General features: G+C 34.9%; 1 protein-coding gene across 1 annotated transcript; it reads left to right on the top strand.

Moving 5' to 3' along the window:
• Nucleotides 1–16,295: 16,295 nt before the first annotated feature.
• On the top strand, nucleotides 16,296–16,797 carry LOC308498946 (small ribosomal subunit protein eS12-like; the record flags this gene model as incomplete). Its single annotated transcript, XM_081051742.1, has 2 exons — nucleotides 16,296–16,337; nucleotides 16,456–16,797. Exons 1-2 carry the CDS (start codon nucleotides 16,314–16,316, stop codon nucleotides 16,795–16,797), a joined length of 366 nt encoding a protein of 121 aa, XP_080907868.1. The 5' UTR covers nucleotides 16,296–16,313.
• Between the last annotated feature and the right edge of the window lie 9,312 nt (nucleotides 16,798–26,109).

The following is a 26,109-nucleotide window of genomic DNA, read 5'->3' as shown; positions in this document are numbered from 1 at the left end:
GAAAGAAAAACACTACCCAATTAAAAAATGGCGAGAGAACCTGAACAGAAACTTCTCTCAAGAAGACATACAAACAGCCAACAGATATATGAAAAAAATGTTCAACTTCTCTAGCTATTAAGGAAATGAAAATCAAAACCACAATGAGAAAGCACCTCACACCTGTTAGAATGCCTATTATCAATAAGAAGGAAAAACCGGTGTTGGGGAGGCTGTGGGAAAAAAAAGGAACCCTAATACCCTGATGGTAGGAATGTAAATTGGTAGAGCCACTATGAAAGGCAGTGTGGAGGTTCCTCAGAAAGTTAAGAATAGAATTACCATCTGACCTAGGAATCTCTCTTCTGGGTATCTAACAAAAAAATCAGGAAACATTTATCTGTAAGGATATACATACCCTATGTTTATTGCAGTATTATTCACGGTGGCCAAACCATGGAAACAACCAAAGTGTCCTTCGATAGATGATTGTATAAAGAAGATATGGTACACATATAAAATGGAATACTACTTGGCCGTAACAAAAGATGAAAGCCTGCCATCTTAATGTTGGATCTTAATGTTATCATGCTAAGTGAAATAAGTCAGAAAAAGTCAAGAACCATGTGATTTAACTCATATGTAGAATATAAAACTGAAAGCAACAAATGAACAAGACAAACAAACAAACAAAAAACTCATACACGGAGAACAGTTTAGTGGTTACCAGAGGGTAAGAGGGGTGGAGGAGTGGTAGAAGAGGGTAAAAGGAGTCAAATATTTGGTGACAGAAGGAGAACTGACTTTAAGTAGTGAACACACAATGCAATATACAGATGGTGTATTATAGAAATGCACACTTGAAAACTATATAATTTTACTAACTTATGTCACCCCAATACATTTTTTAAAATGTAAGCTCAGAATTTGAATGTTTATTAGGGAAGGAAATTGATGATTATACAAGGATTTTGTATAGTTCTTAATGAAAAGGATCACATATAAAATTTGTAATCATAGCCCAGAATGATGCTGAGTATGGCACAATTATGTACGATTTTTAGAAAGTTACAGATAAGAGATTGTAGAGTACAAAATTCTGGTGAAATAAATTCATTACAACTAAACTGGTACAGGGCCCACCCTTTAGACTTAGAATTAGTAAATAAAGCTCTAGGTCTTTGATTTTGTTAAAAAAGAAATAATGACATCTTTTTAAATGAAAAAAAGAAAAAGCTCATGATTTCAGTTTACCAGAAACTATATTTAAAACATTTTGCTTAGCATGAAAACAAAACCCCTTTCACTAAATTATAATTTTTTTTCAGAATTACATTATTTTTATGAATTATTTTCTAATTACTTAAAGTATCACTTATACCAAAGATTGTATCAGAGCCTTTGAATGACAGGTAACAACCCTTCGAATCTTAAATTACCTGACAAAACTGTACATCATTGTATGATGAACAATATTTATGTTTTGGAATTGCGTATATTTTGCATATGAATTTTCTTAGGACACCACAAGTAAGATTAACAACCATTTGCTCAGTTTACAACAACCAGACATACTCAATGTTATGAGTTTATTACAGATTCTTTCAATTACAGAGACAAAAAATCCATTCAAGTTAGTTCAGGATAAAAAGACCTTATTATAAGCTTATATGTGGCAAAGTTCTAGAATTAGAATGAAAAACATCATAAAAAGAAGTAACTCCAGGGACCAGATTCTCTTTCCTTCTCTCTTATGAACTAAATGATTTTCTTTTTGAGTTTCTATTTTTCTTTGCATATCTTTTTGACTCTTCTCTCAATTGAGTTACTGCCAATTGACTTACTCTGCTTGCTCATACTTTATGGTACTTCAAATATTTTAACTCGAAGATTTGTTTATTCAATTTGAAAATCAAATATTTACCAGGCATGTACTATGTTCTGGGTATAGATGACTTCATTTTGCCATGGCTCCAACTCTGTCTTACTTTCTGTCAGTTTCTTCCCTCCTATTATGGCTCTTATACAAGCCTATTAGAATATGCCTCTTCATGTTTTCAAATTCAAGTTCTGCAAAAAGAAAATCACTTTCTACTACAAAAATTGTAAATTGGGGCACAAGGGTCATTTTAACTCTTCAGATATATTTTGTTTTAAGCACATACACTATTTACAGATTTTTAAAAACTAAATTAACATTCAAAAATTGGGAAACTTTTACCAAAAACAAACAAAAAATTCCTAATTTCTGCAATCTCCTGGAAAAAAAAAGTAGAGGTTCTGGGAACATTAAGTGTTTTGTTGTTGTTGTTAATTTGTTGTTTTGTTTTGTATTTTTGAGAAACAATTACTTGGAGCTGATTAACTACATAGCCCCTTAGACAGAGCTTGTGCTGTCCAGGTTGCCATACCTCCCAAATGTGCCCCACACTAAACTGAGATTGTTTTGCCTTTTATTTTTCCCTTAGTCAGTCGCTTACTTTAGAGGAGAGCCTCTAAGCAGCAGACAGTGAACTGCTTGTTACTCTGGCCTCCTTCAGTCTTTCACATTCTCTGCCTGACCTCTGGAGCTTTCCAGTTTGCATCTCCTGGTCCATTTCCTCCCACTAAGAACACCATAGCATAGTGCCTGTGACTGGGCTTCACTGAGATAAAGCACCCTCCCCTGATCCTGGAAGTGAGGATGGTGTTAGGACAGATTATACAGACGGTCCCTGACTTATATGACTTTTTCAACTTTACAATAGTGTGAAAGTGACAAGCATCACACAGTAGAAACTGTATATTGAATTTGGATCTTTTCCAGGGCTAATGGTAATCCAGTATGATATTCTCCCATTTTCTCATAATTCTAGGTGGGCCCCAGATGCGAGATGATTTTGCTAATCATCATGATTTTGCTGTAGGCTAATGTAAGTGTTCTGAGAATGTATAAGGTTGGTTAGGTTGAGCTATGATGTTTGGTAAGTTGGTGTATTAAATGCATTTTTAACTTATGATAGTTTCAACTTATGATAAGTTTATTAAGATGTAACCTCATTGTAAGTCAAGGAGCTTCTGTATAGCTACCTAATTAACAGAAGCACAGGAGATGCAATTTCTCTTACAAGAAGGTGAGGATAAGCAGACCAGTATATTAACCTATCTAATTTAATATAATGAAAACAAATTTGAATACATTTAAATAAAAAAAGTAAAAAATTCTATCAGAAGAAGATGAAACAATGTCTATCAATAACACAGCTCAGAAATCATACAACCCCTTTAAGGGTATAACTGACGCCTGAAGGGTACAACTATCCACTAGAACACCCAGAAAAGGGACATATGAAATATTAGGTCTGTACACAAGTAATTGCAGTTTGAAAGGTTAAAAATTGCAAAAAACACAATTACTTGTGCTCCAACCTAATAGAAATCTTGGTGGTACTGAACCCCTGAGCTCTCACCATATTTGAGAGCTGCCAAAACATAACTGCTCCTAAATATTTCTCCATGGAAAGTTGCTTTTACAGTCTGTGCTTCTAGTCTTCTAACACTGCGGTTAGCAAACTATAACCCATGGCCCAAGTCTGGCCCGCAGCCTGTGTTTGTAAAGAAAGTTTAGTTGTGCCATAGCCATGCCCATTTGTTTACTATTGTCTGTGGCAGCTTTCACACTACAAAGTCAGAGCTGAAAGACCGTGAAGAGACTGTGTGGCCCTCCGAGCCTAAAGTATTTACCTTATCTGACACATCACAGAAAACATTTGCCTATCCATGTCCTAAAGACATAGTTAGATACTCAAAATATACTACAAAGCGACTTTTCTAATACAAGTTCTCCTTCTACCTAATCTAAATTCTGCCTCAGCTTAATTTAATTCCCTCATTTGACCGTGGCTGACGTACAACTACAACACGATATCATCAATAACATTTATTCACACTGAAATCTGTTAGCAAACAATCAACTGAGTCTTTCGGTAACCAGAAAGCCCAAGTTTTACTTTATGCTAATCAAACTCCCTGGATAAGCATATGACTCAAAATAAAGATCTTTCACAACTACTTGCCTAATACTCTGAACAACATAAACCCCATAAAAATGCCATTTATTTTTAAACTTGTTTTGATCGTGGCAAAATTGACTTATCTTGACTCGTACACTGAAAAGAATGCATTTTGCTTTTATACCTTCACGGATCACATCACCAGTAACATTTGTAATTCACTATAAATAGCATTTCTTTTAGAAATAATTGTCATTTGTAGTAATGCCTGTTGTGATATTTATCTTTACATCTTATTGGTTCTGTTTCTCTGGAGAACCCTAATACAGGGAAGAAATACTATGTTCCAGTTATTAGAGGCCCGTCAGGAAGAAAAATCAACCTAATTAAAACAGGGGAGGTTTAAAGCTCTTAACTAGGTGACTGAAAAAATAAAAAGAAAACTTTACAGAATCACATAGAGAGCAACTTCATAAGCAGTTACCCCTAGGGCTGAGGAAACAAAGGAAGAAGTTGGGTTTGTTAATACTTTGAAGTTCAAGGAGAAGTTCTCACAGAGCTGACACTCAAACCTTTGAATAGGGGGATTGGCAGTTAGTGTTGGGATCTTCGAGGGAGCATGGTGAGGTGGATTCTAGGAGGGTTGGAAAAATCTGCAAAATGGATACAGTTGCTGCTGGAAGAAGGAATTGCTGCTGCCAGTGGGGAGAAATGTTGCCAGGGAGACGTTCTCTGGAACAGAGCCTTCCTAGATACACAGGAAGCAGCTAAGAAGGAGCAAGCTCCTTGATCTCTTCTAGCTTTGCAGCCTGCCTCTAGCACTCACTGATGGCAGAGCCAGACACACAGCAACTACGTACAGGGAAATGGGACTTGCAGAGCCCTAGTTCTAGCATTCCGAAGTAGGATGTAGAAGGGTGGGTGGCGTTGGGACTGAGAGACAATAGCATAGTAAATGGTACAGCAGACATCCATTTTTCCTATGTACATTTATATTTACAAATGGACTGGATGGTAAAATTATGGTGATTTAAAATGTTTTAAAGTTCAACGGTAATTTTTAAAAAACAGGCCACGGTAGTCAACGAATAAAACATAAAAGTGGTTTTACATTATGAACATGAAAAGGCATGATAAACAATAATACTCTGACCCATAACAGAGATGTAGTGTAAATTCATTAAATAAAACAAATTGCTGAGAAATAGACTCTGTTATATCTTCAACTTTATAATGATTAATCAATACACGGTGCTAGGGAGAAAGTTGAGATCTCTTTATCTTTTATATCACACTTGAAACCAAATTAATTTTCAGTTGAATTAAAATTTCAAGTATATAAAATGAAGACACTAAAAAAATAGAAGAAAATAATGGTTACTGTTTGCTTGATTTCAGAGTATGGAAAGAATGTATAAGCATACCAAGAAAGGAAACCCTCAAAGGAAGGTTTACACTGACTACATATAATGTATAACTTCTATAAGCAAAGTTATTACACCCAAAAAAGAAAGGGATAATGATACCGAAGGACAATTTTCGAGTTTGTACAGAACAGGAAACACAGTTTTTGTCTTCCAAAAAAAGTACAAATAAATACAAACATTTCCTGCTTGAAAAATGCGCAAAATATCTGCACAAATAACAAAAAAGACAAGATAAAAATGGCAAAAAATATGAAAAATGAATCCTGTTTAGTAATTAGAGAAATGTAGATAAAATGAAAAATCTGTATTTTTTTGAATGAAATTAGCCAAGGCAATAATACTGGCAATAATAAAGGTGTTGTCACACTCAGCTGGTAGTAGTAAATTGGTACAGCCTGCTTAGAATACAAGATAGCAATGTGTGCCTTACAACCTTACATAACTCCCATTTCGAGGAATCTAACATAAGAAAAGGAGCAAAGGTATAATCAAAAGCTTGGTTAGGGTATTTAAATTTCAATTTTCTAATGTAATAGAAAACTATAAATAAATAAAATGTCTAACCATAAGAAAATTATAGTAGAGTCACATGATGAACTATTATGTAGGGATTGAAAAACATATTCTATAAATAAAGACTTGGTAAACTCGGAAACCTTTCAAGACATGAAAGGTAAAAAAAATAAAAGCAAAATACAAAATAATGTTTTTTGATTTTAGATAATATACAAAAAATTAATAATCATTGTCTCAGAATAGTGAAATGACAGATGATTGTTTTACTTTTCCAAATATTTTTTTTAAACTGACATTCATATAATCAGACCACTAAAGCATAGTTTTGTTTTTGTTTGTTTTTTTAAATATATAAGACTGTTTAAGGAAAACATTTACTCAGAAGTTGAATATCATTCTCAGAACCAATAGATTCCCTCACCACTCCCCTAAAACAAATTTGAGAGAGAGCTGAGACTTCTGCAATAACAAAATAGATTCAGTCTTCTCTAAATATCAACTGCTAGTTTTTTAAAATTCAATAAAGTATAAGCATGTTTTCTAGCAACTAGGATTTGCCAAATATCAACTATGAAATTCTATTTTCCAGCTTAAGTAAGAAGCTAAATGCCACTCATATGTTTATTACTACAAAATTAATTTTCTGACTTCTTCCCTGAGCTCCAGAGTCAGACATTTAACTGTCTGCTCAGCATCTGACCTTGGAGGTGAGATAGAGTTCACCAGTGAACAGGTGCAGAAAAAAGAACTTTTTATTCCCTTTGCCTTGTCCTATCTCCTCAGTGCCCTGCATCAACAGCTTCCTCCTCATTTTCTTGAGAATACATCTAATTACTCATACCCAAATTTGACATTTTTCTCTGTCTCTAGCCCTATACTTAACATATCCAGTTCCAGCCCAATTAAATGCTACTACCTGGGTTCAGGCCCCCAGAAGCTCTCATACTACTGAAATAGCCTTCTACCTGCTTCCCTTACTTACACTAAAGCTCACCCTCTCAGTTGCCCATTTGTCACAAAAATAGCTACAGTATCTATTTAAAAATATTAATTACATGATGTCATTCTCTAGAATATCCAAAAGTTTGTCTTAATTTGGGTTTTCCCAGAAGCAGACCTTGATAAGGATTGAAGTACAAAGAAATGATTTGCCAGATGATTCCAACGAATACCAGTAGGAAACTGGGGACATAGGATAGGTAAAGGGAGAAAGCCATAAACTGTGCATTACCAAGTAATTCGGGTTATTGGAAGAATTCAGTTTCTTGTTGTTTTAGGACTAAGGTTCCCTGTAAGGTCTTTCCTGGATGTCATTGGGGTGCCGCATTCAGCTCAAGGACGTTTGCATTCTTTGCCAAATGGCCCGTTCCATCTTCAAGCAAACAACAGTATATGAAATCATTCTGAACTTCTCCTTCCTCATCAGCCAAAGAAAACTGTCTGCTTTTGAGGGTTCATCCAGATAATCACCCTCTCTTAAGATCTACTAATTTGGGATCTTGATCACCTAGGCAAAAACTGTGCACAGTAAAACCCAGATTAGTGTCCGATTGCATCACTAGGAAAAGGTATGTATACACCAGGTTCTGGAAATCTTGGGGACCCATTTTAGAAATCTGACTACCACACCATCCCAATGTTCTATCAGCCGACCACTTTTCCCAGAATATGGTATAAGGTCAGAGCAGTGGCTTCCCTGGTTATATGTCCATTATCACGCCTCCTTCAAGAAAAAAATTAATTCTTTGGTCTAAGGTTGTATTATTCTGAATCCCATCTTGATAATGCAAGATGAATTGATTTCAAGTAAACCCTTGAATAGTGGTTCTAGCTGAGGTACTATCATCATGAAAGGTTAACCTATAGCCATAATATGTATTCATCTAAATAGTGATGAATTGATGCCTATCCATAGGTGGAAAACGTCTGGTATAATCAACTAGTTCCAAGTTGCTTATTAACCTTCTGGGAGAATGAGCACTCAGCTTTTCTCTAATGCTGGTTAGAGGTTCTGCACAATAGTAGCTAGATCCATGCATATCCTCCATTCTTGCTCCCAGGCCCTCTCCATTTTGGGCTCATTGTGAAAAGCAATGGAACGATTGAGGGTAGAAGTTGGCTGATCTCCTTGGGATGATCACCCTATCCACAGATTATTCAGTATGGTAGATGTCGCTGATAGTCATTAATGTAAGATTAAAACATCCACAAATTTTGGGTTCATTCCCAAAGATCCAGCTACATGATCCTTTCCCAGACCTTATTGCTCTGGATTTTCAAGGCTTACTTCCTCCAGATCCCTGACCAATCAACCCAAGTATTTATTTGTCACTGATTAAATCTGTATAGACCGTTAATTTCAACCACTTCTCTTTCCCCACTAAATTGATGACTAGATAAGTCCTGCTCAAAGTTCTGCCAATTTCCCTTACCACTGTCTTTCAGGACCACCACCACCTAGAGCTGTAGTGTATCAGTTATCCATTTTAAAGTTTTAGTATTATAATAAGCTAATACATCTCCTTTTAAAACAGCTTTATTGAGACATAAAGCATGCACCACACAATGCAGTACTAAAGTATACAATGCAATAGCTTTTAGTATATTCACAAAATTATGCTTTTATCATCACAATCCATTTTAGAACATTTTTCATTACCCTCAAAATAAAGCACTTATCTATCAATCATCCCCCAAAGCTTCCATCTCTCCCAGCACCGGCCAATCACTAATTTTCTTTATGTCTCTACAGATTTGCCTACTCTGGACATTTCATGTAAATGGAGTCATACAATATGTGGTCCTTTGTAACCAGCTTCTTTCACTTAGCATAATGTTTTCAAGATAGATCCACATTATAGCATGTATCGGTACTCAATTTCTTTTTATGGTCAAATAATATTCTACTGATAGATAGATTCTATTGATAGAGCCCACCCAATATCATGCCAAGAGATGCTTTTTGAATAGTGAAGATTTCTCTTCTGTATAATATATAATCTTGCTCCAGAACCCAGACTGTGTTTTTCCAATCTCCTATTGGGTGTTGCCTGAGACTCAGTATGTCATTGTTGTTTATCACAGATACTTCAAGAACTCTGGAATTTTTATTTTTTAATTTATTGGGGTGATATTTGTTAGTAAAATTACATAGATTTCAGGTGTACAATTCTTTATTACATCATATACAAATCCCATTGTGTGTTCACCACGCAGAATCAGTTCTCCTTCCATGACCATATATTTGATCCCCCTAAGATCTTGTGGGACAAGACTCCTTGAGCTACAATCTGAATTTGTCACAAAATTGTGTCCACCACAGACCCTACTCAGAACTGCCAACCTTCTAAGTAGCCTGATAAATAAATTAGAGAAATATTTCTAAGTGTGACACCAGCAGTGTCTACTGGTTTCCATTCTATTTAAAACTAAAAACTGGACAATGTGCCACAGCATGCAGATGACTTTATGAGCCCATCCTCACTGACTTCTCCTACCTCAGCTGCTACCACTCCCCCTTTGCTCATTATGACTTTCTTACTGCTTCGAGAATATGCAAAATTTGATCTATCTTCAGGCCTTTGTACATTCTGTGCCTCTGACCTGAATGTGTTGCCCATGGATCTCCTCAGACTTGCTCCTTCCAAGAATTCTGGTCTTGTTCAAACACCAGGCCTGCAGATTTAGAGCACCCTTCCCTGACTGCCTAACAGTAGTTCTCCACTATATTCACTTCTCCTTGCTTTGAATTACCTTCCATTATTATTCCCTGTGTCATTTCTTTATAGAACTTACATGTAAAACTATAACACATACTTATTCATTTATTTATTTACTTCCCCCCATAAGAATGTACTTCACAGAAGCATGGAACTTTCCTGCCTGGCTCACTAGTGTGCATGCCGTCTATCTAGTACACTTGTTGAATGAGTGAATGAAGTAATGCCTGGATAGTCATTTAATGGAAAGAAGAAACTAACATTTTAAGTGAATAAGTAAATGCATCTTAGGGTGTATGACTGAAAATTTGGGTGTTTATTAGAATAAAAAAAAATCTCAAATGTGAATACTTTCCTTAGTACAAAAGAATAAAGCTGCAGCACATTTTAATGGAACACAATAATAGGAGCTGAGACCTATAACAAAATCTTGCCTCAAGATTTTATAACTAGTAACTATTTGAGGACATTTTTCTAAATGCTCCATTATGTTCTGAAAAAAAGAAAAAAGAACTATTAAGAATGAAAACATTCCTATTTTAAGACATGCAAAGTTAATGACCTTATTTAATAACCAGATCTGCACTGCCCCCATTTTGAAGTAGCTTACAGTTATTACCTAAAAGTGTTCAAGATTTGTATAGATGGAGAATAATGAGTATGAAGGAGTAAATCTTAGAGTTGTTTAAAGTTATGACTTTCTCAATGAGTTTTATTTGAAGATTATATATCCCCTAATTTTGTTATTGGGCTCTCCCTGAATGGAGTGAGGTTACCTTAGATTCTCAGTGGTTTCCCTAAATGTCCCCAGACACTTCAGCTAAGTTTATACACACCAGGTTTTTCTACAACCAGATGGGTGTATTAACTCTTGGATGAGGGAAAGATGACTGAACAGAAGGTGTGAGCAAAAAATAAGAATTTTATTTGTTCAAAGCCTCTATATAAGACAATAGTGTTCATTGTAGCATTATTTACGGTTGCCAAGACATGAAAACAACCAGAGTCCTTCAATGGATAATTGGATAAAGGAGATGTGGAATATATACACAATATTATTCTGCCATAAGAAAATATGAAATTGTACCATTTGTGACAACACAAATGAATCTTTATAGATTATAATTCTAAGCAAAATAAGTCAGACAGAAAAAGTAGAGAACCATTTGATTTCACTGGTACATGGAATATAAAACTGAAAACAACAAAATAACAAGACAATCAAATTACGAAACAAAAACTCATAGACACAGACAACAGTTTAGTGGTTACCAGAGGGTAAGGGGCGATGCAAATGGTAGATGAGGGTAAACGGGGTTAAATACATGATGATAGAAGGAAAACTGACTCTGGGTGATGAGCACACAATGTGATACATAGATGATGTATTACAGAATTGTACACTTGAAACCTATGTAATTTTACTAACCATTGTCACCCTAATAAATTTAATTAAAAAGAACAACACAATAGTGTCAGTTGATTAATAGGGTCCAGGACTAGGGCAGAGATGACACTATCTATTTTGTACTGTGAATACTCTCCAAATGGACTGTGTTTCCATTAAGAGATGTATCAGCCAAAAGGAGTCCATATGTAAGAGAATTGTCAAGGTGATGAAGGGTTGGAAACAATGATAGAAGACAACAGTGTTTAGCGAAGAACAGGCAGGCAGAAGCTTGGGTGGGAGCACATTAGCTCTCTTTAGTACTTAAATAGCGCACACACACACACACACACACATATATATACATATATATACACACAGAGGGTGACAAAAAATGTATACACATTTCAATAAAGGAAAAAATTGTATTAAAATTGTAATACAATGAAGATGCTAGCATTCATTTGATTAATGCCGACTTTTTATTTATTAGTTTCAGGTGTACAAAACAATGTAATAGTTAGACATTTACACCCCTCATCATCTTTTGAGTGAACGTCATACTATGCATTGCTACTGTATTTCAATTCAACTTCAAAAAGTAATACACAGATAACATCTCTTGAAGTGTGTACATTTTTTTTGGCACCCCTGTTATATAGAAGTAGAAACAATTGGTAATATTTATAGGAAGCAGGATTGTAGTTCTCTCTGTGGAGAATCATTCTGATGAATAGAGGTGTCTCAACGTGATATGAAGAGCACTGATCAACTTCTCCCAACCCTCCACGATAATATGGGATCTTCTACCAATGACAGTTAAAAGAATGAACGAATGTATTTCAGAAGAATACAAATTTAGTAGGACAATTTGACACTATAATCATAGATACCCATTATATGTATTGGTCCAAACTCACAGAATGTACAACACCAACACTGAACTCTAATGTAAACTGTGGACTCTGGGTCCAAATACAGTGATGTCTCAATGTAGGTTCATTAACCTACCTTAACCTTCCAGTCTCCTGGGGGATGTTAATAATGGGGAAGTCTGTGCATGAGTGGGGGTAGGGGCCATATGGGAACTCTGCACCTTCAACACAATTCTGCTATGAATCCAAAGCTGTTGTAAATAATAAAGTCTATTAAAAATTAAAAATTAAAAAAAATCAGTTGGACTAGAATTAGGGATCAAGATTAGAGTTTATAAGGCCTGAGAAAGAAGATTTTTCAAACTGGGTAGAGAGAACAGTGGAATAAAACATCCGGAAACATTAATAGGCAGAGTATGGGAAGAGGTGGTCCTGACTGATTATATTATTTTCTGGATGTGCTAGAGTTTCCAAAGGTGGCTGCAATGATATTTCCTATCCAACAATCTGTGGCAATGAGACTTTGCAGCACCTCTAATCAAAAAGTGAAGTCAAAAAAAAAAAAAAAAAGTGAAGTCTATCTGCTCTCTCCCACTCTACCCCTTGAACGTAGACTGCTTGTGACTTGTCTTAATAAATAGAATTTGGAAGAAATGATGACCTACCTCTTCTAGACCTAGATTTTAGATACCTGGCAGCTTCTAGCTTCTCTCTTGGAAGGCAACTGCCATGCTACAAGGAGTTACAAGTTAGCCTGCTGTAGAGAGAGCCATGTAGATAACTGAAGGATGAAATCCCACAAGGAAAGACAGAAATGATGTGGAAGCATGAAAATGCCAGGTAGGAAGACTTCTTGAATCATCAGGCCCAGCACAGCTGCCAGATGAATGAATGAGTGACAACAGACAGATTAAAGGAACATCCCTGCTAATTCTTGCCCATATTCCTCACTTACAGAATTATGAGAAATAAATTATTATTGTTAAAAGCCTTTAAATGGTGGGATAATTTGTTCTATATCAATGAATACCTAAAACAGGAGGTGCTTATGCTCCACATACGCATTATATCAGATTGAAATTTCCAGCTACCTGTGATATTCAAACTATTTTATGAACAGAATAGACAATGTCAGACCAGATGGCCTCTGAGGTTCTTTCCGATACCTAAATATTATACTATGGGAACTTCCTTCTAGATATTCAGCTTTTGGGAAAAAGAAAACAAACAGGAAAGTGTGTTTTCCCCCATAAGTCATTATAGGGATATTATGGACTGAATATTTGTCTTCCCCCCAAATTCATATGTTGAAGTCCTAACCACCAATATGATAGTATTTGGAGTTGTGGCCCTTGGGAAGTAATTAAGGTTAGATTAAGTCATGAAGATAGGGCCTTCATGGTGGGATTAGTGGCTTTATAAAAAGAGGAAGATATCTCTCTTAATTTGTGTATGTGTGTGCGTGTGTGTGTGTGTGTGTGTGTGTGTGTGTGTGTGTGTGAAAGAGAGAGAGAGAGAGAGAGAGAGAGAGAGAGAGAGAGAGAAAGAGTTTTTGTGTGTACCACGGAAAGGACTGGCATCTTGATCTTGGATTTCCCAGCCTCCAGAACTATGAAAAATATATTTTTATTACTTAAGTCACCCAGCCTGTGGTATTTTGTTATGGCAGCCTGGGCTAACTAATATAAGGAAATTGGTCTGAATGATCTGCTACTTTCTGATTCCAGAATTTATTCAAAGTTGCTTGGGTACAATATTTAGGAACATTGAGGACATATCCAGCTGTAAGTTTCTTGATATCCTGTAAACATCAGAAATCTACTCAGAATTACTTAATACAAATGTGTTACATCATAATAAGTTTAGTTTATCAATTTGCGAACACTTCAGTCGCAAGTAATACTGAAAAACTGTGTTTTACACTTGTTCACTCCTCCCTACCTTCATTTCAGTATATTATTTTACTCATTTGTAACAGAAGTGCATAATACTTAGATTGTGAATCCCTGAAAAGAAAATAGATAAGAATTCAAAACTCATATGCAGACTAATCTAAGTAAGGAACGCAAATGCAATGATGAATCCAACAAGAAATAAAATCTCTGTAAAAACCTGATAAGAAATGAGGCATACAGATAAAAAGAGAAAAGGTGAGATGAAGGGGGAAAACCATACTGAATTTTCAAAAATATTTTAAACCATCATCAATCTCAGTGAATAAAATAATACAAAAACTGCATGTAACAATGGTTCAGATAATTTGGTAAGAATGAAGAAAATCTGAGGGTCTTTTAAAGTCAACAGTCCTCTAAGATATCACCATTTACAGAAGATAAGAAAGGGAACAGTTTGTGTGTGTAGGGAAGTCAGTATATAAGTAGAGAAAAATTGTCAGTGCACTTTAGATAATATCAGAGTAGGAAAAGCACTGGGTATCCTTTGCCTCAACTTCAGATAAGTAAAGGAGTAAGAGGCCAATATTAAAGGGAAAAACTATAAATTAGCACTGGAAGGAAAATAATCTGTAGGGGTTGGCCACTGCTTAAACAAGCTTTTCCAACAAAGGAAGGAAGGAAGAATGGGTGTAAAGAAAACTATAATTTCCATTACTTTTTGATTATGAGGAAATGGTATAGAGAAATACTCTTAATTGTAACTGAAAATCTTTCACTCTCTTCTTCTAACTGGTATTTTAGGTCTTTTACTTTCCTTTCTCCTTCCTCTACAAGACTTCCATCTTCTTTATCATATTTTTACAAAGAATTGAGATTAACAACAGAACCTAGGTTTGAAGGAAATTGAAATAATTTATATTTCCCTAATTTTGCCTCTTGTGCATCACATAAATACTTAGATAGATTTACACCCAGTATAGGGAGTGTTCAAAGTGGCTTTCCTTATAACAGTTCTAAACTGGATACAACCCAAATGCTCATCAAAAGGAGAATGGTATAGTCACACAATGGAATATGACATAACAATAAAAAAGAATAATTTATTTTATTAGCAAAAGATAGTCATTTATAGGAGCAAACAAACAACACTGTCCAAATACAGGCATAATAAAAAACATGGATGAATCTCATAGATAGTTTGAATGAAAATAAATCCAGACACACAAGAAAGTTCAGTCTGTTTGGTTGTATGTATGATTTCATTTTATAGAAAGTTCAAGAACAAGTAAGACCAATCCATGGTGATAGAAGTCAGAATAGCGGTTACCTCTTGGGCATGGTAGGGCACAAAGGAATCTTAAAAAGTGCTGGAAATGTTCTCCATCTTGATGTGGGTGATGGTTAAAAGGTTATGCATATGCAATTATTAAACTGCATAATTAAGAGTAATGTATTTTATACACTTTATATATATCATATCTCATTTTACTAAGACATAAAGATCAGAAGACATGTAGAGGCTCTGTGGCAAATATGTTAGTTGTGGAGAACCCTGGTGTTAGCACTTCAAAAGAAAGACTGTTGTCCGTGAGAGCAGCTGAGTCTGAGAAACAAAAAGAGGCTTGTGGAACTGACAATTGGAAGAACCATTCTGCATACATTAAGACACCACAGACAGGAAAAACAAATAGTGGTTTTAATTATGAGCCCTAAATAAAGAGCCCCAAGGCTGGAAGCTCCAAACTGTAGACTTTGGCTTGCAATTTATCTACTTCTCACATGGGCAACTCTAGTTTGCAACTTCCAACAATGGTCATAGTAGAGAATTATTTGTTCAACAATGGTAATTCTTCAAAGAAATTCAGAAGGAAAGTTAACAAGAAAATATATGTAGAAAGTAATTACCAGGGAAAAACAGAATACAAATGAGACATAAAGGTAACAGAGATAAAGGCAATAAAAACAGATACTTACTATGATTATAACTTAAATTTGATTCAGTTTGTCAGCAGCCAGCAAACAGGGGCTAAAGCTAATCAGGTTTTTAATTTTCATTGTCAGGAAAGAAGACAAATATCAGTCTGCCAAAGGAAATAAGAGTTTTTTCTGGAATTGAATTTATGTTTAAATCCCTGCTAAGTGATACCCACTGAATCCAACAATATGGTAAAATAGAAAGATCACTGAATTGAAATAAAACAAACCTAGATTTTGATCAAGAACTCATCACTCTCCAGTTGGGCAATTCCAACATTTATGAACCTCAGTTTCCTTATCTTTAAAACCATAATTAATAATTAATAATAATAATAATAATAATACCAATAATGATATAATAGATAACACAAACATGCTTGCTATATGGTGGGTAAATCCAGTCCTCACTAAAGCTTTATTAATAAGGGACTTGATGCTCCCCTGCCACAGCAGAGTACCGCGGACACGAGGCTTGGGTACATTGAAGAATGGGCTCCACCGTAATCCATCGCCATAGCCCAAGAAGGCATTGCTGCTGGAGGTGTAATGGACGTTAATACTGCTTTACTGGTGATATTCAAGCTATCCAATGCACAGGATAGATAAGGTTGGACAGATGACCTCTCAGCTTCATTCCAATACACAAATACTATAGGAACAACACTATAGGAACTCCCTATAGTATAGGAAGACCACCCTCACCACTCTCATCCATGGTGGCCTAGCACAGGGAACTCACGAAGTTGCCAAAGCCTTAGACAAGCGCCAAGCTCATCTTTGTGTGCTTTCATCCAACTGCGATGAACCTATGTACTTCAGGTTGGTGGAAGCCCTCTGTGCTGGACACCAAATCAACCTACTTAAGGTTGATGACAGTAAGAAACTAGGAGAATGGGTAGGCCTCTGTATAACTGACAGAGAGGGAAAACCCAGTAAAGTGGTTGGGTGGAGTGGTGTGGTGGATAAGGACTATGACAAAGAGTCTCAGGCCAAGGATGTCATCCAGGAGTACTTCAAATGCAAGAAGTGAATAAATAAACTTTTTAAAGAAAAGAAAATTAGAAAAAGACATGCCTAGGATCAATGGATCCACTACAATAGACTAGGCCTAATCAATCATATTTTCTTTTTTATAACAATTGGTTTAGGGGTGGGTATATAATCCAAATATGCTCAAAGAGAAACAGGAGAAAGTGTATTGAAAAGTCTGGAAAACTTTTTTCTTCCTTGATTAAAGAGAGGCATTCAAAGAAAAACTCCTGTTACCTATGTTTGGATGTGATAGGACATAATTGGGCACAATGTTGATCCTCTTAAAATCAAGAGGATCACAGAGAAGCCACCCTGTGGCTTCTAATATTTTGAGCATGGAATTAACCATTCCTAAAACAACGTATCTCTGATTTTCTTTAATGGGATATTAAAAGGCCTGTTTTAAAACCAATCTTAGTAGTGTATTTTGTACCTTGCTGACAAAAGCATTCTACCTGGTTCAATGAGCAACTGAGTGCATGCAAATGGGGGCTCAATGTTTTGATGATAAAAAGACAAGAATATTCTCTTCTGGTGGCTTCTGTTATTAGTGAAGCAGAATAGAATTTACTGAGTGTCAGTGAAGAAAGTGAGAGGGTTTAAAATGTTTGAGAGAGGGAAAATATGAAACAGTCGTCTTGAGGAGTAGGCAAGTAAGTTTACAAAGGAAATAAAGGACTGCTTAACACTTCTAAGTACCTAGTGAAGACTAGTGACTATAATCTTAAAACGCAAAACCATCAGCATGGTACCATTTATCTCTGTAATGTTCAGATATTCTGGTGTGTACACAGAATAAGCAGAATGATGATTTTATTCAGGTTTAGCATTTTGCTGGGCAAGCTGTGAAAGCACTAGAGAAAGACAAAGGAGCTGAGGGTCCCTGCAAGGGAGTGATTGACATGATTAATCATACAGGGTAGCATGGGGAAAAAAATTGAGAATACGATAAGGCAGATGAATGTGAAGCATAGGTTAGGTCAAAGGTTTGGATATTTCAATGGAGGCAAAAGAACTGAGAGAGAGAAGAAGCAAAGTTAACTTAGAAAGAGAATATGTAAGTGGACAGGGTAAGGTGTTTATATATGAGATTTCTGAGAGGCTAACTATTGGATACATCAATAAAATAGAAGGCATAGTCACATGAAATAATGGTAGACGTAAAGTTAGAAAGGAATGAGCTAAGTACTAAGATATTTAACAACCAAGAGAAGAACCTTGGAAACTTTAGATGACAGCAAAAAAGAGAACTAATAGGAAATCTACTCTGAAAGCAGGCACTCCGAAGGACTTAAAAAAATGGGAGCATAAAGGAGAAATGGCCTAAAAGTAGTAATGAGATATAAGGAGGACAGTTTCACCACCTCCAGGCCCTATGCTAGTGGGATGTGGCAGTAAAAAACAGGCGGAAAAATGAATTGGTAATGCTGTGGGTAAAAGTTAACTAAATTGTATAAGCTTCAATTTCTTTAACTATTGATTATTGCTAATATTGGCTTTCTAGAGTAGTCTGAGGATAAAAATGAGAATACACACACACACACACACACACACACACACACACACAGACAGCTGTCAGTATTTTAGAACAAAAAACATAGTCACATCACTGTAACTCCCATTTAAAGTTCCTACCAGAGTACTAAATATAGATCTTTTGGCTGTTTGTATTGACTTTTTATTTTCTGCATGCACTCTTCAGTAGACATTGAAGAGTGAGTGATGAGAAAATTCACCTCTGTGGGGTAGCCATATAAACCTCAAGTGGATAATTCATTTGAAAATAGTTCCAACTTAGTAGTTTAGCCAGGCATCTATCAAAAGCATATGTGAATTTTCACTAGGAAAAAACACCCACATTTAATCCAAAGTTCAAATTGAATTTCCAAAAATTATGAACTCACAATTAAAGAAAAATCACAAAATGTACAAAAATATACTTGGACAAAGGAAATACATAATCTCAAGACTAAATATTGGAATTATCAGATGCAGACTTTAAAATAACTATTCAGAAAATATTTAAAGAAATAAAATCTTGAAGGTATGAGTATAGAAAAAGAAATTTTGAGAATAACCATATTGATCTGTAAAATAACCCATGAAAGGTAATAAAATAATGCCTGACATACAGAGAACTTCAAAGTTATTTTTTTAACTTTTTAAGCTATGTTTTGAACTGGATGATGGGAACACAAGTCTTCATTGCATCACTATTCTTTATAGTTAATATTTTAATAAATATTTTATAAATATGCAATGTTTAATAAACTGATTAAAATAAGTAAATAACTTGAAGGCCATTCTAAGAAATATTACACAGCCATTTAAAATGTAGAGGCAAAGGTAAGTGTCTAATAGAAAATATATCTTAGAAATATTTTTTAGTGAGAAAAGGAAATCAATGGGTAATATATACAGGCTAATTGCATTTCTATACAGAAAATATAAAAGTTCAATAAGCTTATACTTATTACTGCATATGTATATGTACACCCATCCATATCTATCTATCTATCTATCTATCTATCTATCTATCTATCTATCTATCATCTATCTATCATCTATCTAGAATATATGTAAAATGTTGTAAAATATCTGGGAGGATACACACTAGTGCATTACAAATGTTACTTACAGGGAGAGAAGAGGAAGGGGGTTGCTAAGAGGAAATTCACTTTTTACTACATGGATTGAGCATAATTAGTAATAATAATAAACACTCTTGTAAAATTCACCCATTGCCAGTCACCAAAGAAGATCTTGTACGTTCCCAGTTCCAATCACTATCTCCTGCCTCCCCACAAAGTAACTACTCTGTTAACTTTTACGGTAATTGCTGCTATGTATTTCTTTATACTTGATCACCAAAGCATACACCTCTAGGCACTGTAGTTTTGTCCAACTTTTTTTTATCTTCACATAATTTTCAGTCTCTTTAATCTACAGGTTTCACATCCATGTCTTTGCCCTTACTATTTATCAGCTGAAGAATCAGAACCATTTGACCTCTAGCATTTCACAGTCTGGAATTTGCTGAATTCATACTCATTTAAAGGTTCTAGTACAAAAAATTCTGTCCATTAACCTTATATTTATGTGGTCACCTAACTCTAAGTCCTTAAATTATAGGAACACTAAACAAAATATCATGGGAGGAAAAGAATAAATATAATTTCCTTGAAGAACACTATCTTCTTAATTTTATTTTTTTATAGAATAATTCTTTAATAATATGTATTCTTTATAATTTTCTTGTCAAATGGGAACTTGAAAATACAGTGTATCCTTTTTATGTACATAGTAGTGTATAATCCTGCGAATGTATTTTCATCATTAATTATATGGAAAATATATTGTTTTTTTTTACCAAAAAAAAGCTAAAAAAATAATAAAAAAATAAAAGTTCTATATATTCTTTTGCCTATTTTTTACAAATTGACAGGTAAATCCAGAGGTTTAATTAGCCTCATGTATAATTCCTTGACAAGACTATAATGTATTAATTTCTTAGAGAGGCACATAATGTATAGTTGCCTCTTTTTTTTTTTTTTTTTTTTTTTTTTGTGTGTGTGTGTGTGTGTGTGTGTGTGAGAGAGAGAGAGAGAGAGATGTTGGCAGCTGTTTATGCTCAATGCCTGGATCCATTAATTAATCGGGGATTGCAAATTAGTGATATTCTGCTTATATTATTGACTGCTTGTTTTAAGTTGAAATGTTGTCATGAAGTGACACTCTTTTCATCTATTATTTAGTTACTCAGCGGTACAAGATAAAGGCTTGTTTTTTCCCCCTTATTTATCTGTTTTTAAGATAGTATATTGATGTATTTAAATCCATTTCAATTATTATCTTTATTAAAGTACAAATTCTCCCATGCTTGTCCAATGGTAACTTCTTCAAATTGATATCTTTTGATATAACTCTAGTAATTTTTAGCATTACCCTAGTAATCTTTGATAGTTTCACCACCAGTCGGTATAACAATGTGTTCTAGGGTTAGCCTGTGCATTTGCTGTCCCTGATCTGCCATCAGATACGTTTCCAAGTAGCCCTAGTATTTTGATGGTAAGTGGCATTTCAATAATACAACCTGGATCCTTCGTGCTAGTGATTCTAATTGTTCCTGAGGTCATTGTTTTTGGAATCTTTTGTGGTAAAGCTAGGGAATAAAAAGATATATAGACACATATGTAACATTCATATATATACATATGAACACCATATACACACACACACACACACACACACACACACACACACACATATGTAGGGGATTATAGAATTAGAAAATTCTGTAATTACTCATTTTTTCTGCACATTAAAAATACCGAAATTTAGAATAACAATATTAATACCACATCAACCACTGAGAATCCTCAAAAAATATTTTGTCATATATTATTCCCATACACACCCACCTCCCTTATTTTTGATATAATTTTACTATTTCTACATGGTCTGAGCATACTATATGCTCACCCTTTTAATTCTCATTAGAATTAATTCTATAAGTATCTATGTTTAATGTTCATCACCACTTCTTCTGTCAGGGTCTCCCTAGTCAGTTTAGTTTTCTGAATGGTGTCTTCTAATAGAGTCTTCAAAAATAGAGACAATATTATCTGAGTTTATATGTGTCAGCAGCAGCAGGTTCTCTGTGACCTTTATGTAAGAAAATCAGATGTAAAATTTGTGGCTCAGATTTTCATTTTTTGAGTATCAACATATCACTCAATTTTCTTTTCGTATAAATCATTAGTGTTGAAAAGTTAGATGACCATGTAATTGTTTTATTTTCACTGTAAGTTACTTGCTGTATTTTAGTATTTATTCTCCACCTTTGCTTTGATATTTTTTTTTGAGATTCATATTATCTCTGTGTTGCCTTTTCTTGGCCTGTTAATAGTTTTCATTATCTAATTTAATCCTTTAGAACTTTTTCCATTTCTTTTTGACTTTTAATTTTTCTCCTTTAATCTGCTATTTCATAATTTACATGTTTGTACATATCATATATTTCGTATACTATGGCGTTCATATGTTACATAATTACATATGTTTACATTACATTTCATAATTTACTATGTTCATGTGTTCTTGTGTTTATTTAGTCTAGTTTTAATTTTTAAATAATATTTTCTTTTATAGCTAATTTTTCCTAAGTTCTGTCACGTTCTAAGCTTTGCTGATTCTTATTGAAGTTATTTCTTTTGTTTTATGACATTTTTAATGCTCTACAGCTCATTTAAAAATAAAATGCAATTTTTTTTCATATTTTATATGAGCCTGTCATTCCAGTGTCCTTTCATTTTCTATAGATGTCATTCTGCTCCTTCCTTGAAATTATAATAAAATGTATGTTATTTGACACTGTACTTACCTGTCATTGGTTATTACATGAAATCAGTTACATTTTTTTCTTAGAACTTCAGAGCAAAGAAAAAAATGGAACCATTTTTTTTAAACAAGTAAAAAAATAAGAGCATTCTTCCTTTCCCCTTTTAACTAGTCACTAGTTTTTTGTTTGTTTTTGTTTTTGAAAACAAGGAAAGAGCACGGGAAGACCATCAGACATAGGGTTTTTCTTATAACTCTGTCACCTCTCACCCAGATCCCTTTGTTGGCAGAATCTTACATCTGCTCCTTAATTATCTTCATATTAACTCTGATTTCTATTCTATTGCCATATCGCAAGCCAGACATTCCATTTCTACTATGTATGCCATTCCATTGAAATAAGGATGCTGAAAAGGCTTTAGGGAAATACAGATGTGTTACCTCCAGCAGGTTGTGTATTAGAGGGTTGGACAGCAGGGCAGTGGTTAATTATATTAGTCAGCTCAGGCTGTCATAACAAAATTCCATAGACTGGATGGCTTAAAGAACATAAACTAATTTCTCACAATTCTGGCGGTTGGAAAATCCAGAGATCCAGGTGCCAGTAAAGTAGGTTTCATTATGAGGCCTCTTCTCTTGGCTTGTAGGTGGCCTTGTCTCACTGTTTGCCCACATGACCTATTATTTGTGTGTACAGGGATGGCTTCCTCTTCTCATAAAACCAATTCTATCTGATTACGACTTCATTCCTATAATTTCATCGAACATTGATCACCTCTTAAAAACACTATCTCCAAATACTGTCACATTGGGAGTTAGAGCTTCAACATATGAACTTTTATGGGAACACAATTCAGTCCATAACCTTAATATAATGAAATAATTTATCTGAAATAAGGTAATGAAAGTATCCATCAGGATTTGCGACATGGAGAAAGATGAGTTTGGGAAAGATGAAAAGTACAAAACACTGCTTGGTCAAATAGTTCGCCATTGGTCCTGCAGATGATTCTAAGCTTACAGTGGCAGTCTGAAATTACAGACACTGACTTAGGGGAATACAGGATGTCATTAAAACAAAAATCTCCAATTGGTTCTACTAAATATTGTATCTAATTTGTGTTATGTTTGGGAGCACTGAAACTCAGAGAAGATCATACACCCAGATAGCAGCAGAATCAATATTCCTTCTACACATATGTAAGGCCAACACCTGAACTATTTCTAATGCATTCTCTCCCCATTGTTGTCATACAAACTTCACAGTGTTTCTGAGGGTGGGTGCTAAGCCATGAGCTTCAGGAACTTCTACTTTAACTGGATTCCATTCAGTAGTTTTAGAGGTATTTTGAGCTTTTTGTTTCTGTAATGCTGTGACTACATGAAATGGGCCTGCATAGGAACACAAATTTCTGAAAACTGATTGAACAGAAATGAAAGAATGTTGAAGTTATTTATCCTCTGCAGGATGAATACTCTAAATCATAAAAACAACTCAGCATGTATTATTTACAGGGAAATTTCATAAAATTGGATGTATATCCACTGATGTTTTAAGAATTGTCAACCTGAAAAGTGGTTGTAAGGATTAGATGGACTCAGAAACACAGCACAGTAAACGGTGCCTGGAGATTACGTAAAACACTCTTTTGCTAGTATAGTGTTTGTAACAAAGTGATTGAATAGAATGGCATTCATATCCTGTGACTAATACTAGGGTGAATAATTGTAGAACAAACCAAATAAAATATCCTAAAATAAGAGCTAATGTGATTTTCATTAAAACACGTATTCTGGTTAATAAAGAGAGCACAGTAGAAACATTCAGTTTTCTGTGCAATGTTATTGTAGTTTCTGATTACATCTGGGTTTCCTGAATAAACTCCAGGGTAATAGCACAATTATTCCATTAATGGATATTAATGTTTTGAGAAAGCCTTGAAGATACTCTAATGACTTTATTATTTCTAAGGAAACTTAAGGCCATATGATATTTTCCCAATTATGGAAATTGTTACCAAAAATATTATGCACATAGAAAATGACATGTCATAGTGGAGTCCATAGACAGGCCAAAAAACAAACAGAAAAAAAGAGGCTGACTAGTGGTCAATTAATTGGTTGGGCATGAACCTTCTGCTCAATAGGATTACAAAATGACTTATGTTCTTGGGGATTTTAATGAGACTCTTAGAGGGTTGGTAATAAGTACGTGTCAGAAGCAGAATGGGAAAAACATAAGAGACCAAAAAAGAAAAAAAGAAATACTTGAAGTCACACTAAAAGAGGACATGAAGCAACAAATACTATACATAAGTAAAAACAATAAATAAGAAAAAAACACACACACACACGCACAGAACTAAATGGAAGAGAAATTAGTTAATAGTGACAGAGAATAGCTGACCACCTCATCAGTCAGCCAAGGCAAGATTATGCTACAGTACCAAACAACCTAAATTGTCCGTGCCTAACAAAAACAAATGCTTATTTCTCCATCTCATTATGTACAACATAAGAAATAGGTCAACTGTAGGTTTGCTCCATTCCTTCATTCCAGGATTCAGGCTGAAGGAACAGTCCCTATACGGTACATGCCACTCCTATGGCATCTGTTTTAGGAGATAAAACAGGATTGAACAGTTACACACACACACATACACAGACACAGACACACACACACACAGACACACACACACACACACACACACACACTCAGAAATAAACAAAGAATATATACAATGTACCTCTATGTTCTGTTTTACTTCTAGTTGTTCTACTCCAAGTATGTTATACGTATTCTCATGAGACAGTAAAATTTGTTTAAAGTAAAATTTAATTTGAAACTGAATAATTTAACTGAATGTGAAACTGCTCCCTCATCAAATACTTTCTATTCATCCAGTGAAAAGTAAAAAGGCAATAAGAGAAAAATCAGAGCAAATACTGAATTGTAAGATCAAGAGAATCTGGCACTGGTTAGCACAGAGCAAGTTATGCGTTGATTTAAATCAAGTAAGGACTTCACAGAGCAGGGCTTCTAAAACTTTAATGTGCACACAAATATCCTGGGGATCTTTTTGAAGGAAGATGCTGATTCAGGAGATCTGTGAAGGCCTGAGATTCTTCATTTCTAACAAGCTTCTTTCCAGGTAATTTCAATGCTGGGACCCACAAATGGCCAGGTGCTAAAATGATGGTAGAACCTATGTCATAATTACTCTAGAAAGACAGAAAGCATTCTGCTCCACCTTCTTCAACAAGCTTTGGGCCAAATACATCTCATTGTATTTCTACTCTTCTCACAGGAATCCTTCAATGGATGTAGCCCAACAATAGCATGGGACAGGGTTTTAGCAATGCCAAATAGAAGCCTTCGCATTGCTTGTCTTTATCATAATTTTATCTTAACTTCATTTCACACATTCTCATATCAAAGTTTAACTGAATCCCACAGTACTAACCTCTGTTTGCAAGGGGAGGATTTTAATTCTTTTATAACGCACTTCCATTGACCAAAAAGAATGTAGCCCTTGGGCTAGCTCTTCATGGAAACACACTGAGCCTCTGATTTCTACCCATACTGAGTGGAGGTGAAAGAGAAAGCAGTGTCACAGGAAAGGTCCTAGAGGTAGCCCGTGAGATCAAACATGTTGAGCCAGTGTGATTAAGTCTTAGGACGGCTGATCTGCAACCTGTATAAAGTGAATGCTATTTTGTCTGTCCAGAGAGTGGTTTGCAGGGGCCTTTGGTCAGATGACAACCTAACTTTTCCAAAGACCAGGAGCATCACTGAATCATTTTTTCTAACCACTTATGAAAACACAACTTACCTCTTTCCAATAGTGATTTTTATAGCCTAATGGCAATGCTTCTGGATATTTTTCTGTCTCAGATTGAAGCTGGGTACGAGATGCTTGTACTGTTTTAAAAAATCCTTTTCTATCTGTAACACATCTAACAGACTTGC

This window comes from Rhinolophus hipposideros, assembly GCF_964194185.1.
Source record: "Rhinolophus hipposideros genome assembly, chromosome: 6".
Lineage (NCBI taxonomy): Eukaryota > Metazoa > Chordata > Mammalia > Chiroptera > Rhinolophidae > Rhinolophus > Rhinolophus hipposideros.
The sequence above is the reverse complement of the archived record's forward strand: the minus strand, read 5'-3'. Positions and strand labels throughout refer to the sequence as shown.